The sequence below is a fragment of the Alligator mississippiensis genome, chromosome 12 (assembly GCF_030867095.1).
Source record: "Alligator mississippiensis isolate rAllMis1 chromosome 12, rAllMis1, whole genome shotgun sequence".
NCBI classification, from domain to species: domain Eukaryota; kingdom Metazoa; phylum Chordata; order Crocodylia; family Alligatoridae; genus Alligator; species Alligator mississippiensis.
In genome coordinates this window covers 47,150,210-47,166,736 of record NC_081835.1, presented here as the reverse complement: position 1 = coordinate 47,166,736, position 16,527 = coordinate 47,150,210, and the positions used below count along the sequence as shown (strand labels likewise).

Here is a 16,527-nt window from a genome sequence, read left to right as displayed (position 1 = left end):
TGTTTAAACAGTACAGAGGGACTTGACGTAAGGGAGGCAAGGTTGTGTGACTAACACCCTGACATAAAGTGTGTCATAAAAACAAGATATGTACCCTGCCAGACCATCCCAGTCAGTGACACTTCAAATATGAGTGATTGGCAGTGACACTTTAAATATGAGTGATTTGGAGGTATCTACTTTTTCTGTTTGTCTCTCTCTCTCCATGTGTAGGAACTGATTAGTAAGGTCGTAGAAGATTATGAGGTCATGGAGGAATTCCTTTACAATCTTACCCAAGATGATTTCAACGAAAAGTGAGCACAACTCCTACTGTCAAAGCAGGGCACTTTACAGCAATTATCATTCTCAGTGCCTCGGGGGTTGATTTGTATATCAAGGGTTGCAGTAGAACTTTTAATGTGGCAGTCAGGCTAGATGTGCATTGAACTCTGTAGGTTTGCTTCTCAATAAGAGAGATGTGGCGTCACGCTGTCTCCTGGCCTGGGGGAGAGGCAAGTTTGTAATTATTGACCTCTTTAACAAATTGTGGATATCTGTTTTTTCTTGGTTCTTCTGAGGCATCTGTGAAGTCTGCAACTGCACAGTTATAGTTAAACTGGATGAACAAGTGCAGAAATATGATGGCTAATAGGATGGTTAGTTTAGGAGTAGTAAGTAATACCAGCTGTCTGCTATTTATTATTTTATTGTATTTATTATTTATATTACAGCAGCACCTTGAGACCCCAAGCAGGAATGTGGTTCCATTTTTTAGGTGCTGTGAAAACACATTATAAGAGACAGTCCTGCGGGATTTCTCAGAATTATTAGCAATCGACTCAACTGCTCAGCAGTATATTGGCTTTCTTTTAAAAGAAAAAAATGCCTCCCTTTTCTGAGCCTAATGTTATTGAAGAGCTGAGTCACAGAGACTGCATACTAAACAGTAAAGCACAAAAAATATGTTTTGTTGAGGCCATGCGTGTTTCTGTTGTTCAGGCTCCTTTATCTGTGAGATTGGGTTTTCTCATCCTGTTATTGTCATTATTCCAATCATATGCCTGAGTTTGCCTCTTCTCATCTGCTGTGCTTTCTTATTTCATCTGAGCTCAGGTGGGCTGCAAGTTACTGGCCTCTGAAAATAGCCAACCAGACAGAGATGATTCAGCAGCAGCACCTGGAAGATGAAGAGAAGTTCCACAAAATTCAGTTAATGGATCAGAACAACTTCATGGAACGGTTGGATGGCCTACAGGTATTAAAAATTCAGCTGAAGCACAATCTCTCCTGAGTTAGACCTGATCAAGGGGAGTTGAAATTAATATCATCAATTAGCTGGGAAATCTTCAGGAGAATTAACAGTATCCTAAAATCACTGGTTGTGCCAGCTGAAAATTTTCTTGAACCTTTTTTCATGACAGAACTGGGTTTTTGATTAATTTTTTAGTGAGAAGTGGCTGCTTTCCATAGTAAATATTGATTTTTTTAAAATAGTTTTCATTGTAGAACTGAACACCTCAAAATGTTGTTATTTTGACTCCTAAGTGCTGCTGTGTTGCCTTCTACTCCCTTTCTTTTCTGTGGGTGAAGCTCCCCAGCTTCCAGAGTGTGCCGTCAGCAGGAATGTACCATGATGCAACAACACCTGAAATTAAGAGGGAGAATTGGGTACATTCATGCAACATGTAACCCAAGCTTTAGAGGAGGAAGGGAGAGTGAGGCATACAAAGAACAACACAAAGAACCGCAGCAGCATCGAGAGATTTCTAGTCTCTGCTAAAACATTTTGGATTTTATTCTTCACTACAAACTTTATCATAGAATCATAGAAAATTATGGTTGGAAGGGACCTCAGAAGGTTATCTAATGCAGCCCCCTGCTCAAAGCAGAACCATCCCCAACCAGACTATTCCAGCCAAGGCTTCGTCTAACCAGGTTTTAAAAACCTCCATGGATGGAGATTCCACCGCCTATCTAGGTAACCTGTTCCAGTGCTTTACTAGCCTCCTAATGAGAGAGTTTTTCCTAATATACAACCTAAACTTCCCTTGCTGAAACTTGAGCCCATTGCTCCTTGTTCTGTTATCTGCCACCACTGAGAACAGTCCAGCTCCATCCTCTTTTGAACCCTGCTTCAGGTAGTTGAAGGCTGTTATTAACCACCCCCCCCTTCCCCCTCCCCTCCCCCCCAGTCTTCTCTTCTCCAGACTAAATAAGCCCATTTCTTATGTGTCCCAGCCCTCCAACTTTTTTCATTGTCCTCCGCTGGACTCTCTCCAATTTGTGTACATCCTTTCTGTAGTGGGGGGCCCAAAACTGGGCACAGTACTCCAGATATGGCCTCACCAGTGTCAAATAGAGGGGAATAAACATGTCCCTCAATCTGCTGGCATCACTCCTACTAATGCAGCCCGGTGTGCTCTTAGGTTTCTTTACAACAAGGGCACACTGTTGGCTTATATTCAGGTTATTGTCTACTTTAACCACCAGGTCCTTTTCTGCAGAGCTGCTACCCAGCCAATCAGCCCCCAGCCTGTACCAGTGCATGGTGCTGTTCTGTCCTAAGTGCAGGAGTTTGCACTTCTCCTTATTGAACCTCATGAGCTTTCTTTTGCTCCAATCCTCTAATTTGTCTAGGTCACTCTGAATCCTGCCACTACCCTGCAACATATTTACTGTCTCACCCAGCGTGGTATCATCTGCAAACTTGCTGAGAGCACACACCGTCCCATCTTGCAGGTCGTTGATGAAGATATTGAACAAAACTGGCCCCACGACTGACCTCTGGGGCACTCCACTTGATCCTAGCGGCCAACTAAACATTGAGCCATTGATCACTACACTTTGAACCCAACAATTCAGCCAGTTTACTATCCATTTTACAGTCCTTTCATCCAACCCGTACTTCCTTAGTTGTTTGCAAGACTGTTGTGGGAGACCATATCAAAAGCCTTGCTAAAGTCAAGGTATATCACAGAGCCAGTCATCTGATCATAGAAGGCTATCAGGTTGGTCAGGCATGACTTGCCCTTGGTGAATCCATGCTGACTGTTCCTAATCACCTTCTTCTCCTCCAAGTGCTTAGAAATGAATTATTTGAGGACCTGCTCCATGACTTTTCTGGGGACTGAAGTGAGGCTGACTGGTCTGTAGTTCCCTGGATCCTCCTTCTTCCCTTTCTTAAAGATGGGCACTATATTTGCCCTTTTTCAGTCATCCAGGACCTCTCCAAGTTGCCACAAGTTTTCAAAGATAATGGCCAGCAGCTCTGTAATCACATTGGCCAACTCCCTCAGCACCCTTGGGTGTGTTGCATTTGGCACCAGGAACTTGTACATGTCCAGCTTTTCTAAATAGTCCCTAGCCAGTTCTTTCACTGCTGTTGGCTGCTTTCCTTCCCAAAATGTGCTATCAGGTGCAGTAGTCAGGGACCTGATCCTGCCTGTGAAGATTGAGGTGAAAAGCCATTGAGCACTTTGGCCTTTCCCACATCATCTGTCAATAGTTTGCCTCCCCCATTCAGTAAGGGCCCCCACTTTCCCTGATCTTCTTGGTGCTGACATACTTGTAGAAACCCTTCCTGGTACCCTTTACATCCCTTGCTAGCTGCAACTCCAGTTCTTCACAGCTAGGGTGTCCAGACTCTGAAATAAGCTCCCTCCAGAGGTGGTGCAATCGCCTACCCTAGAAATCTTCAAGAGGAGACTAGACAGTCACCTTGCTGGATTTTCTTGACCCCAGTTGTCTTTCCTGCTTGGTGTAAGGGGGCTGGACCTGATGATCTTCCAAGGTCCCTTCCAGCCTACATTCTATGAATTGCACTTTGGCCTTCCACATTTCATCCCTGCATGTCCGAGCAATCCTCTTATATTCTTATACTTATCCTCTTATACTTTCTGTATAGAAAAACCCATTTGGGGACAGATCTAGTCAGTGAGCTAAAATATCTTGAAAACTCCTTCCAAAGTGAATATAACAGATTATAGTAGGGTGAAATTTAGCAAAGAAGAACTTTCTACAAGTGAAAAGTATTTGCTGATGTAATAATTTTCCAAAGAAAGTGGTGGAAGCAGTAACATTTGGGTTTATAAAAAAATAAATACCAATAATATTAAACAAGATCCAGGAGAATTTACTGTAGTGACAAATTCTCTGGGGAGGACAAAATGACTTTGTACCTCTTTAATTTTGGTGATTTTGTGTGAATGATAGTACTGCTCTGCAGAGAGAAATTTGGATTGATTGTTCCAACTCTAGATAGCTGACTCTATTGATTGCTGGAGGAAAAGGCAGCCAATCTCTACATTTGTTCTTTCTGCTTCCTTACTGCTTTCTTCTGCTGAACCTGTGGTCCAAATATTGTATTTGCTTTTTTCACCCCCCGTCAGCTACTTGTGGCTGGATTTTCAATTCATGTGGACATTACCCGAGCTCATGAGATAGCAAATGAAGCAAGAAGAGTGAAGAAGCAGTTGAAGGAGTCTCAAGAGATGGCACTGCTCTACAACAACAGGGAGAGGATTTTTGGGATGCCAGTTACTAATGTAAGTGTCGCATCATATCTGCCATTGCATCAGGCCCTGTGCAGACAACAGGGCCCTAGGTTCTTAATAGGTCCTTTGAATGCTACAGCAATGTAAACAACTCCCTTCTAGCTAATAGCATTCCAGATGTGACATTAAATAACTTCTTTACTTCTCTACCATGTTGGCTCATTTATCCATCCTGTGGTGACTAGAGAGACTCTGTGATTCAATACGATGGCTTCCAGCACTCTTTCATGGTGTAGAAGAGCTTGGAAAGCTAGCTGGGTTTATTGAGTATTTATACCTATTCTCTGGTAGAGCTCCACTTATCCATGCTCATGGATCAGGAGCTTCCTGGATCATAAAGATGGGAAAGCCTATGAAGCAGCTATAGGAGCGTTATTGAACAGCTATACAGACATGAATGACTGTGATTATTTGCACATAAGATGATGGTTTATGATTATTCCTTCAGGAAAATGGTTTTTGGGGTTGGATTCATAGATTCATAGATGTTAGGGTCGGAAGGGACCTCAATAGATCATTGAGTCCGACACCCTGCATAGGCAGGAAAGAGTGCTGGGTCTAGATGACCCCAGCTAGATGCATATCCAACCTCCTCTTGAAGACCCCCAGGGTAGGGGAGAGTACCACCTCCCTTGGGAGCCCGTTCCAGACCTTGGCCACTCTAACTGTGAAGAAGTTCTTCCTAATGTCCAGTCTAAATCTGCTGTCTGCTAGCTTGTGGGCATTATTTCTTGGATGGCAGAGGAAGGTCTAAAGAAATAGTTTGTTTAATCATAAACACTAACTGTGGCTCTAGGTATTCATGAGTTGTGCCCAGTCACATTTGCTTTGTTTTCTTTATGCTTGTTGGGCAGGATCATTGTATGTAAACATCGTTTATATGTTAACTTTTGATAGCTTAGTGCATATTTTTTTCTCTCTACTCTAAGGACCCAAGTTTCAACTGTGGATGCAGCAGGTATGTCCTTAAAGTGCGTATAGATCCATTGCATCCACACACAGAAATATCTCATGTTACTTATACAAATGAACATTGGCAAAGGCAAAATGGGTGACTGCTCACTGGGCTAACCATTTGCATGCATTGTTATGGGCTTTGGCAGGTGCAACTGGAATGCCTGTGTTTTGGTCAGCATGCCTGATGTTTTTTCCTTGGAAAAGTTGTCACTAAATGAAATGGAGATAAATTAAGTTCTGATTTTAACATGGATTGAAATGTAAATGGAGCTGTCCCCATATGTGTGTCAAGACTGAATTTGTCCCAGAAAGTCTCCATTGTTCTGTGTTCTTTTTTTTATATGAAAGCTAGTTAGTTAGGGCTAAATTGTGTCCTGAGAGGTACAAAGACTATTCTTCCTTGCATCCCCTGGTGTCAAGTCACATCAGAGCTAGCAGCTTGGAATTCATGTCCTGCTTCCTTATCCTTCTGCTCTGGCCAGTGTTGTAGAAGAGAGTCTAATACATTGCCCTAAAAGACATGCATCCCCCTTGCTTGCTTGGGTATGCCAAGAAGGATTGAGCTCTTTTTCAGGGACAGTGTGTTTTGGTAACAAGCAAGCCATTGTTCAGAGAAGCATATGTCAAGTTCTGAATAATGCTTTTTTCCCCTTTGTAAAGTATGATAAACTATCCAGGATGGTTAAGGACTTCCAGCCATATTGGGATCTCTGGACTACAGCATCAGACTGGATACGCTGGTCTGAGAGCTGGATGAATGACCCTCTCTCTGCAATTGAAGCTGAACAGCTAGAAAAGAGTGTCAATGAATCCTTTAAGACGATGCACAAGTGTGTGAAGCAGTTCAAGGATGTACCAGGTAGCTACAAAGTCTGGGACGGAATATGTTTATGCTCATTGAAACACATGAAAATGGTAATTATGAAAACCTCATGGCTGTGATTTATCAGTTATTGCAGGGCTGTCTAACTTCTCAGTGGCCAGGGGTTGTATGTCCCACAGGCTGCACTAGTGGGGGCCACACCAGTGGAAGTTATGGGCTCCAGGGCTGGACACCACATGTCCTTCCCTGCTGCACATTGTGCTTGGGCACATCCCCCCTCTTCACTGTGTGCCCAGGTGCCTACCCAGTCCCCACTGCACCATGTGCCTGGGCACCCTCCTCCCTGCTGCAATACACACTTAAGCATAGGTGGAGGAAAGAAAAAAAATTGGGTGGGGCTGAGCGTGTGTGCCTCCCCCCATGGGAAAGTCTGCAGGGCGAGGGGAATGGGCTGGGCTGCTGAGTGGACTGGGTAGCGAGACACATGGCACTACACCACTTTCAAAGGAGTGGCGGCAAGGTGCGGAGGCAAGAAGAGCACAACTCACAGCTGTGGCCTGCCCTTGCTCCGTGGAAAGATTGGGGGCGGCATGTGCCCATCTCCCCCTTGGCTGCCTGGTGCTGCGCCTCTGGAGAAGCCACCAGGCTCTGATTGTCCCATGACCTGGCCTGGCTGGGGCCTGATTCACCGTGAATGGGGCTCTGGCTGGGCCAGGTCAAGAGGCCCAGCGGCTCGTCCAGGGGTGTAGTGTGGGGTAGCTGGGAGGTGGGTGGATCTCTACCTCTGCCCTCCCCTTCACTTCCCACAGTGCACGCAGTGGTGGGAGCCACCTGTCCACGCCCCTAGACTAGCCGCCGGTCTCCAAAGGTCCCACAACCTGGCCTGGCTGGGGCCCCATTCATGGTATGCCCTGCCCCTACCCCACTCTCCTGCACTGGGGGCGGTTCTCAATCTGCCCTCCCCCCTCCCACTCCCCTCCCCAAGCCCAGGGTGATCAAGAAAGAAGATTAAAAGAAACTTATCTGCCTGCATGTAGCTGTCCCAGTTGTGGTGCTGGCTGTGAATGCAGAGTATCTGAATGAGCCTGCCCCTCCCCCCCACTGCAGCAACCCATGGCCAGGCTGCCCTAAGGCTATGCTTGCTGCTACCCTCTGTTTGGTGGGGCTGAGCCCTGTTAGCACCCCCTTCCGCCGCCTATGCAGCTAGGCACTCCACATCACCCTAAGGTCCCTGGCTGTGGGCTCTTTTGGTGCATTGTGGCTCTCAGGAACCCAGGGCCTCAGGCTCTTGCAGGGCCCTAGAACTGTGTGTTGTTGTGTGCTGCACTACCTCACCCGTAGTTGGGGAGGAGAAGGGACATCAGAGAGAGAGAGAGGACCCAGAGACTCTGGCTGCTTCTGCAGCTGGAACAGTGGGGAAGCAGTGGGCAGGAGCCTAGGGACTGCAGTTTATTACCCCTTGTGGGCTGTGTGAGGCCCTGAGTTACTACATACATGGGCTATGAGAAATCTTGCATCCAGAAACATTTTTCACAAAACTTTTTTCCATCGAAAAATAGTAATGCCTGGAAACGTCCCAGTTTTGATGGCGTTTCTGCCAGGTGGGTTTCTCCAGTCACCATATTGATGAAGTACCCCAGAACATCCAGGTGCCTGGGATGTGGGAGATAAGTTCAGGTTACTGTTCTACCTGATTCTCATATTTCAAACAAATGTTGAGCTATCGAGTCAGCCTTTCCTGCTACAGTTGTTCCACTTTGCATAAGTGAGAGACTGGCTCTATAAGCCAGTGGTATGGCGCTGGCTTGGGACTTGGAGAACACAGATTAAAGTGTCTTCTTCAAATCAGGTAATGAAGGGACTTAAGTCTGAGTCTCCTGTGCCACAGCCTAATGGCTATTCTGAGCTAGTTTCCTCTCTCTCCCAAGCAGGGTTTCACAAAACGTTTTTAAAGTGTTTGGTTTTAATCTGAATCTAAACAAAAAGACATTTCCAAGCCTCAGTTTTGTGTGTGTGTGTGTGTGTGTGAGAGAGAGAGAGAGAGAAGGATTTTTTTCTAGCCACTAATGTGAAGTGAGTTTGGATGGTCACTTACAGCTCTGCAAATTTATTTGAAACTGATTCTAAAATATCCCAAGTAGAAACAAAAAGAGATTTGCATATGTAGGTAACCTTCCCCATGGCCTATTGTAGGATTTTCAGAGCTCTGCTAATCTTCAGAGATAATTCTAATACCATCTTCCGGATGGTTTAGACTGAAATATATTCTGCAGTGGGAGATTTTTTATTCATCCTTTTTAACCTGAACTCTTTCTTTAAACAATGCAGTGAATCAGCCCCAATGGAGGAGGTGGTGAGTAGATGTATGAGTGAATGTGAATCATTATGATAAGTAAAAATGATAAGAATACTTGCTTGAATAGTAGAATCTGATCTTTTCATTGCAATGCTCCTGCTATTGCAAATCTGCTATGACCCTGAGTCTGCCAGCCCATGTATGACGTATAGGGAGCATAAGGTTGTTATACATCCAGAACAAGTATCACTAAAAGCCACTAAAGTTAAATTAAAGTTAAGCAATGTAGTGCAATTAAAGTTTAAGCTCTAAATATCATCAGCATACTGATTGAGAGCAAGTCTCATGCCCCTTGTAGGCTCTTTTCCTCACTGTGAGGGGTGTAGGCTATATAAAGGCAAGGTGTGGATAGGAAATAGACAAGCTGGGAGGCATGGTTTTAAAGACGACCCTTATGCAAATGTAGCTATGGCCTTCACTGTTAGGCTTCACTTTTGTACAGGGCAGAGTAACACTGTAGCCACTAACAACACCCACATTAATGTTTGGTTGGGTTCTCCAGTGTTACCTTTCCAGCTGATTAGTTTTTGTCTTGTGCCTACATGTGCAGTTGCCATTCAATATCTAACCCTATTGGGGCAGCATCTTCCATCCCTCATCTCATTGCTATTACTGATGTTATCATCTTTCTTTTTACTCCCTAAAGCATGCCAGGATGTGGCTGTAGAAATCCGGGGCAGGATTGAGGAATTCAGACCGTATATCCCTCTGATTCAGGGCCTGCGCAACCCTGGCATGCGTAATCGTCACTGGGAGATGCTTTCAAAGGAGATCAAAATCAGTATCAAGCCTAAGGCCAATCTGACATTTGCTCGCTGCTTGGAGATGAAGCTGCTGGACCATATTGAAAGCATTGCTAAAATAGCAGAGATTGCTGGCAAGGAGTACGCCATTGAGAATGTGAGGAGGGCACTAATGACGCTTTCCTTTCTGTGTCAGAGTTTATACCCTAAAGTTCTCTTTAGATGAATGTTTTTCATTCCCAGTAGGCAATATCCCAATTGTAAAAGCCATAATTATTAATAAGCACTGTGCTGGCCATCTCTGTGCCATTGGGCAAGGAATGAAACTGCTCTTTCTCCCATTAGAGTGGTCCCTTTACGGTACTGATGACTTGGGAAGGAGGAGAAAACTTGTACCGTAGCTAAATGTTTTGTGCATTACATAGATGGTTTTAGTTCTTGGTGTGGAAACTTTCAGAAGAAGTAATTTTTTTGAAGAAAGGCATTTAGCAAACATGTTAGTAAAGGGAAACCTCATACAATTAAGATCTGAAATTAAATTTTGTTCCCATTTCCCAGGCACTGGATAAAATGGAAAATGAATGGGTCTCCATTATGTTTAATGTGCTACCTTATAAAAACACAGACACCTTTATTCTGAAGAGCCCTGATGAAGCTTCTCAGCTCCTTGATGATCACATTGTTATGACTCAAAGTATGTCTTTTTCACCATACAAGAAACCCTTTGAGGACAGGATGAACACCTGGGAAAACAAGCTGAAGATGACACAGGTACAGATTTTCCCCCAGCTCTTGTTTAATTAAGGGTGAGATCAGAGCTGTTCTGCTTGACTAAAACAGAAAGAATGTGCCGGTGCAACTAAAACTCTTGATGATATGCAGATGTTCAGAAGACATATGTCTTCAAGGAGTCAAAGGGCTGTCAGAGCTGTTGTACATTGTAAATGGAACAACCTCAGGGGCTGATCCTGCACGCACATGGGGTGAAATCCCAGCTCTGTTGCAGACAATGGTAGCCTTTCTCTTGACTTCTGTGGGGCCCAGATTCTACCTCAGTTGTAATACTTCTCGTTATGAATAATTCTATTGCATTCCATAGTAGATAGTAGGGCTGTGCAAAACACCATTGTTTCATTTCAATGTCTGTTTTGCCATTTTGAAGGGACAGCGTTTTGTTTTGTTGTTTCATTTCAAAGCATTGTCCTGTTTTGTTTCGTCAAAACTGTTTCGCCATTTCAACTTGTTTCGACATTGCGCCCATAGGCTATAATGGCGAATCATGAAAATGCCTAAAATGTCATTTGTTGCCTGATTTGGATGCAAATTGCAGGGATGGTAACCCCTTCTGAGGGCTTGAAGCCTGCCAGGTTTCAAGGTGATAGGTGCAAAGGTTTCTTGGACACTGCACCTCAAAGTCTTGAAAGCAAAATTTGCCAGCAGCAGCAGCCTCCTGTCATCCAGCATGCAGATCTGGGGGCTTGTACCTCCGGGAGGGCTGTGGGGCTGTGCCGGACTCCTCCCGGGGTGTGGGCCCCCAGATCTGTGCCGGATGACAGGTAGTTGCTGCTGCCATCTGGGACCGGCGCTGGGCACAGCCTGCACCCAGCACCAGGGAAGACAGATGCTGCCTCTGGCCCCAGGCAGAAGCGGCAACCTCCTGTCATCTGGGCGCAGATCCGGGGGCCCGCACCCCTGGGAGAGCTGTGGGGCTGTGCCAGACTCCTCCCAAGTGTGCGAGCCCCCAGATCAGCACCAGATGACAGGAGACTGCTGCTGCTGCTGCCTGGGACCAGCGCTGTGTGCAGTGCCCACCCAGCATCGGGCTCCATGGAGCTCAGCCTGGTGGTGGGAGGCAGAGCACAGCCCCAGCTCTGCCTGCCTCTTGCCACCCGGCTGTGCTCCGATCAGCTCCTCCAGCCCCATGGAGCTCAGCCTGGCGGTGGGAGGCAGGCAGAGCTGGCGCTACGCTCTGCCTCTCACTGCCAGGCTGAGCTCCATGGGGGCTGGCAGAGCTGATTTGTAGCGCAGCCAGGAGGCAGGCAGAGCCGGCATTGTGCTCTGATAGGCTCTGCCAACCCCACAGAGTGCAGGCCGGCATTGGGAGGCAGGGAGAGCCAGGGCTACACTCTCTACATAGGGCTGTGGAGCCACTCGGAGTGCAGCCCTGGCTCTCCCCTGCCTCCCACTACTGCACTGCTTCGAAATTCGAAACGTTTCAAAAGTTTCTAAATGTTTCAAGTGCCCTCATTTCGTTTCAAAGCTGTTTTGATGCTTTTTGTTTTGTTTTGATTTTGCTGTTTTGAGCTCAAAACGCATGAAAACAACTTCGAAATGAAACACTCCATGAAATTTCACACAGCCCTAGTAGATAGCTCTATGTCTGGTGGCATTTGAAGGGCCAGGCTAGTAACACTGCACACTAAGGGCTCCATCTTGCAAGGTGCTGATGATTCATATCTAGAGATAATATCCCACTTAAAAAATCAAGTGCTTAGCTTAATTAGCTTGGTTATAGTGTTTTTGGTTGTGGGGTTTTTTTACTTTAGTGCAGTTACTCACATGCTTAGTTAGGCCCATGTATAAATGCTTTGCTGGATCAGGGCCAGAATGCTTGATGCCTAATCAGGATTGAACCCTCAAAGAAGAAAAAGATATTAAGCTGTAGATAAGGGCAGAGAAATATTTTGGAGAGTGCTACTCTTTGCAGAGTGCTTCTAAGCATGATACCACTGTTGTCTATTGCTCATCATTTATTCTATTTTATTTGTTGAGAGTTTACCTGCCCTTGTGTGATTGAGCAAGGGGCTGTCAAGCCCATTGTACTTGATAAAGAAGATTCATAGATGCAGCCTTAGACCCTCAGGAAGCAGGTGATTTGGGAGTCTGCCTGTTTGTTGTGTGTCAGCTGTGATGCTATGCAAGTTTTGTCCCTGACTTTTCTTCCTGTGTTTTGCCATTTATTTCTGTCATTGAAAGCACAGGATTCTAAAGAGTGGTGATGCAGACTTTTCTGCCTGGGAAGAAAATCTCTCCAATGAATTTCTTCTGTGCTTAATGTAACTGAAATAGCCCCTGAAGTCTGAGGATATAGGAAGGTGGTTTTATGGGCTTTAATTTCTCTAGATTGATCAATTTAGTTATTCCCAGATGTCCTGACTATATTTAACTGGAATTGGTTTAGATTACTTAGGGGCCCATCTAAATACTCTAATTGGCCATTATGCCACAGTCCCCTGGCATAGTATTTTGGGTAGTTTAAATTAATCCAAAAAAGACAGCCTAAGTGATAAAATCCTCAGGCCTTATATTTAAAAGAAACAAAAACGTCTAAAAAATTTATTTCAAGGAGTGCCCATGAATTCATGGCAGATTCCATGAGCATTCCTGCTCGGTGATTACAACCAAAACCAAAAATAGGAATTTGTCTTTTAAAACTTAAGACAGCTTTGACAGTCTTAGTGTTGGAAATTTAGCTATTGATTTTCTGTTCATTTTAGTGGAAATGGAGCACCCAGGTTCTTTTTTAAGTGACTTGAAAATCTGTTTTAATTCAAATCTCTCCATAAAAGCACTTCTCATATGGGGCTGGGCATATGGAAACCTGTGTTCTTCCTATCTTAAAGAAAATCGTTATGCACCCATGTGCCCACTGATCATGAGAAGCAGCAGATAAAATGTCCTCACCTACTTCTGAGCCTGAGAGGTGAGGGATACTTGAACCTATCATTGAAACTGTAACAGTCAGTCACCAGCCAGCTCCAGGCTGCACATGCAGACTTCCCCATGCAGCCCAGGGCTGGCTGGGAACTGTCTCAGTCAGGGGCAGGTCCCAGCCCCATACCCCAATTGGGTGATTGATGCACAGAGCTTGGAAGGAGTTGCAGGGGTGGAGTAGGTCCCAGCCCCTGCCCCAGTCTGCCAGTGAGGCAGCTAGCAGCAAACTAGCTGCCAGCTAACCCATCGGCAGATTGGGGCAGGGGTCTGGGACCTGCCCCTCTCCTGGAGCTCTTTCTAAGCCCTGTGCCCCTGGTCGGGGAGCTAGGGTCAGGAGCTCCCTGTTGCTGGGGCAGTGGGACTTGTCCCTGCCCCAGCAGCAGGCAGTGCCCCCCTGGACCCAGGAGACAACTGTCTCCTGGCCCAGTACACCCTGCCAGCCCCTGGGCTAGCATGAGGGGGAACCTGGAGCTCTCCCCAGTGACAGCAGGGGCCCATTGCAGGGCTACAGGGAACTGGGTGCAAATCTTCTCCGTAATCCCTACATGTGTAAATATCTGCCTGAAAACACTTACTGCGGCTTATTTTTTACCAGAGTAAATCTAGGCTGGAGTAAATGCATGTGTAGACATGTCCAGTAACAATAGCTCTAAGTGCCTGATCTTACACATTAAGTCAGTGGGATTTTTAACATTTACTTAGATGTGGAAAGGGTGGGACCAATGTGCAGATGTGAACTGTGCCCATCCATCCCAGTTGGTGTTGATCACTGAGCCAGTCAATGATAGCTACTGTTTAATATTTTTAAATACAGTAATAATTACCCAGAGCCCATGGCTGTATTTTTTAGTGTTATGGGTAGAGTTTCAATAGGTGTTTGCCTGTATCTCCAGTAACAGCTCAGTTTATGCATAATTTAAATATTTTGGCCAATGTGCTTATGTAACAGACCTCTTGACTCAATGACCTGCCTTCCTATCAGGATGTCCTGGAGGAGTGGCTGACATGCCAACGCTCCTGGCTGTACCTGGAGCCCATCTTTAGCTCAGAGGACATCAATAGACAACTGCCTGTAGAAAGCAAACGCTACCAAACCATGAATAGGGCCTGGAGGACAATCATGAAGAATGCAAATGAAAACCCAAAGGTGGGTGCTCATGTGGCCTGCTGTATGTTAAGATTGTGGTACATACTTGTATATGGCATGCATATGCTCTGTCAGAGGGTTGGTCTAGTACATCATCTGAAGATGAATTGTAACTGAATATTTTTTTCTTTTGGATTCATTGTCCAGCTGCTTAGATTGTAAATTCTTCAGGGCAGGGACTGTGGCCTAGTTCAGCCCAAAAGAAAACAGATGCAGCTATAACAGTTTCCCTAGAGTTATGCCAACTTTCACCAAGGCAGAGTTTGACTCTTGGTTTTCATACAAGCCTTGAAGACACCATAGACATGCACAGCACTGTGTAAAATAATAATGCACTGCTTTTGAAATGCTCTGTTTTCATGAGATGTTTCTAGATGATGCAGAGCCACTAGCCATAGTTCTAATGCTTCTTCAACCCGCCCTGCCATGGTGAGCTACAGAAATTTGCCCTGGAGATTTCTCAAATCACGTCCAGAAATGTGCAGACCCACAACTTGTGATCTGCTTTGGCCTTTACCCATAAAGTATCTCCAGGTTTGACCCATAAACTATTTCTGTCAAGTGGTTTTGCAGCCTGGCCTGGTCTGGCATGGCTGTCATCCCCCCAACTTGCCCCCTAGTGCCTGATTCCTACTTTCACTCTTTCCTTTCTCTGCGCCACTACTTCCTTAGCCCCATTCCCTGGTGCTGGCATTGCTGCTCTGCACTTTTCTGCTCCCTGGCCTTCTCCGCCACAGCAGCTCTCTCAGTATTTGTATTCTGTATCTGAACATTGATCATCACAATTTGGTATTTGGAGGAATTCAAGATAGTAATTTTTGTGATTACTTCCTAAATGTTGCTCTACCTCCTGGTATGCAAGGTAAGATGAAATTGTTTTTGTAAGTGAGATTTTTAGCTCTCACCATTCACCTCTCCTTGCAATTCATTTGTTTTCCCTGCCATGATGTACCTTGTGTACTGATGCTTTTTGTTGGTGTCCATGTCCTTTTCAGGTCATTTCCCTCTGCCCTGAACCCAGACTGCTAGAGAACCTGAGGAAATGTAATAAATTACTGGACCTTGTGCAGAAAGGCCTGAGTGAATACCTGGAGACCAAGAGAGGAGCTTTCCCCAGGTAATCCCAAAACACCAGGTCCCACTGGATTACACTTCCTGGAACAGTAGGTGTGACATAGAAGATTAGTCCAGTTACATTTGTCAGGAACAAGTGTATTTTTCGTTTCCAGCAATAGGATAAGACTATGAAATTGTTGTGAACTTACAGTTCTCAGGAAAGGTCCTCCTTACAATGTAGAGTCTTGATGGAGAGAACAACAGAGAGAAAGTAGGGCCAGCTGTGTGACTGTTTCATGGCACAGGACTCAAGCACAAGGCAATCTGCACCTTTGGCATCTAAAAAAGGCATGAGGAAAGGGAAATGAAGTGAAATGAAACACCTTGGATCTTGATCTCTTTAGGCATAGCATGTACTCCTGTACAAAATAGGTAGGAAACGCTGTAATTCAGGCTTCAGGGGATTTCAGGTGAAAGCCTGAAATTGAGTGTTTCCCTTGAAGCCTTGGAAACTGTGGGGGAGAGGGAGGGTGGGGAAAAGCATTAAAAAAAACCAAACAAACCCAAAAAACAAACCCAAAACAACTTACCTGAAGTGTGGAGAAGGCAGTAGAGCCCTGGAAACTAGGCCTGTGCGAAGCGGCTAGTAGTCACTCAGATTCAGCTGATTCGGAAGACAGTGATTTGATTTGGTGATTTGAATCACTGTCCTGAATTAATTCAGCTGAATCTGATTCAGAGATTCATCTGCTGCCCAATGTCTGAATCACCCAGGCCAGGCCCATCCCCTGCCAGCTCTCCCATCCCGGCAATGGCTGCCCTGCCTGCCCCAGCTCCTGACTCTTGGGAAGAAAAAGCTTCGGCTCATTGGGTGCTGCCAGGCGGGGGGTGATCCCCGCTGCCCCCCAGGACCCCAAACTGCATGGGGGGCTCTGTCACAAGTCCCCAACCCCTCCCCTCACTGTCCCAGCCCCCCCATGGTTTCCCCGCCTGCCCCAGCCCTTTACAACCCCTCCCCCACTGGACTCAGCGGTTCCTGTCTGGCGGAGGGGTGATTCCCCGCTATCCCCCACTGTCCCATGCCACATGGGAGGCTCTGCACAAGCCCCCTGAAGCCCTGAGGCTGCTGCAGGAACCGGTAAGTCCTGGGGTTTTTCTGGGTTTTTTTCTTCTTAAAGGGCTGGAGCTGGGAGGGG

General features: G+C 45.8%; 1 protein-coding gene and 1 long non-coding RNA gene across 4 annotated transcripts in view; one reads left to right on the top strand and one right to left on the bottom strand.

The window, feature by feature from the left end:
- The window catches only part of DNAH1 (dynein axonemal heavy chain 1), a 157,207-nt gene that overhangs the window by 34,974 nt on the left and 105,706 nt on the right, over positions 1-16,527 (top strand). For all 3 annotated transcript variants that reach the window (XM_019475610.2, XM_059715419.1, XM_059715420.1), the window contains 8 exons: positions 214-296; positions 1,096-1,237; positions 4,371-4,526; positions 6,153-6,351; positions 9,318-9,571; positions 9,973-10,185; positions 14,111-14,275; positions 15,271-15,392. In XM_019475610.2, the coding sequence (XP_019331155.1) occupies positions 214-296; positions 1,096-1,237; positions 4,371-4,526; positions 6,153-6,351; positions 9,318-9,571; positions 9,973-10,185; positions 14,111-14,275; positions 15,271-15,392 (1,334 nt within the window). The remainder of the gene's footprint in view (positions 1-213; positions 297-1,095; positions 1,238-4,370; positions 4,527-6,152; positions 6,352-9,317; positions 9,572-9,972; positions 10,186-14,110; positions 14,276-15,270; positions 15,393-16,527) is intronic.
- Positions 1,097-16,095, bottom strand: LOC132244463 (uncharacterized). The gene is made up of 4 exons (XR_009455878.1): positions 15,922-16,095; positions 15,541-15,670; positions 1,499-1,627; positions 1,097-1,159 (listed from the first exon to the last, which is right to left on the bottom strand). It is a non-coding gene; the product is annotated as an uncharacterized LOC132244463 (long non-coding RNA).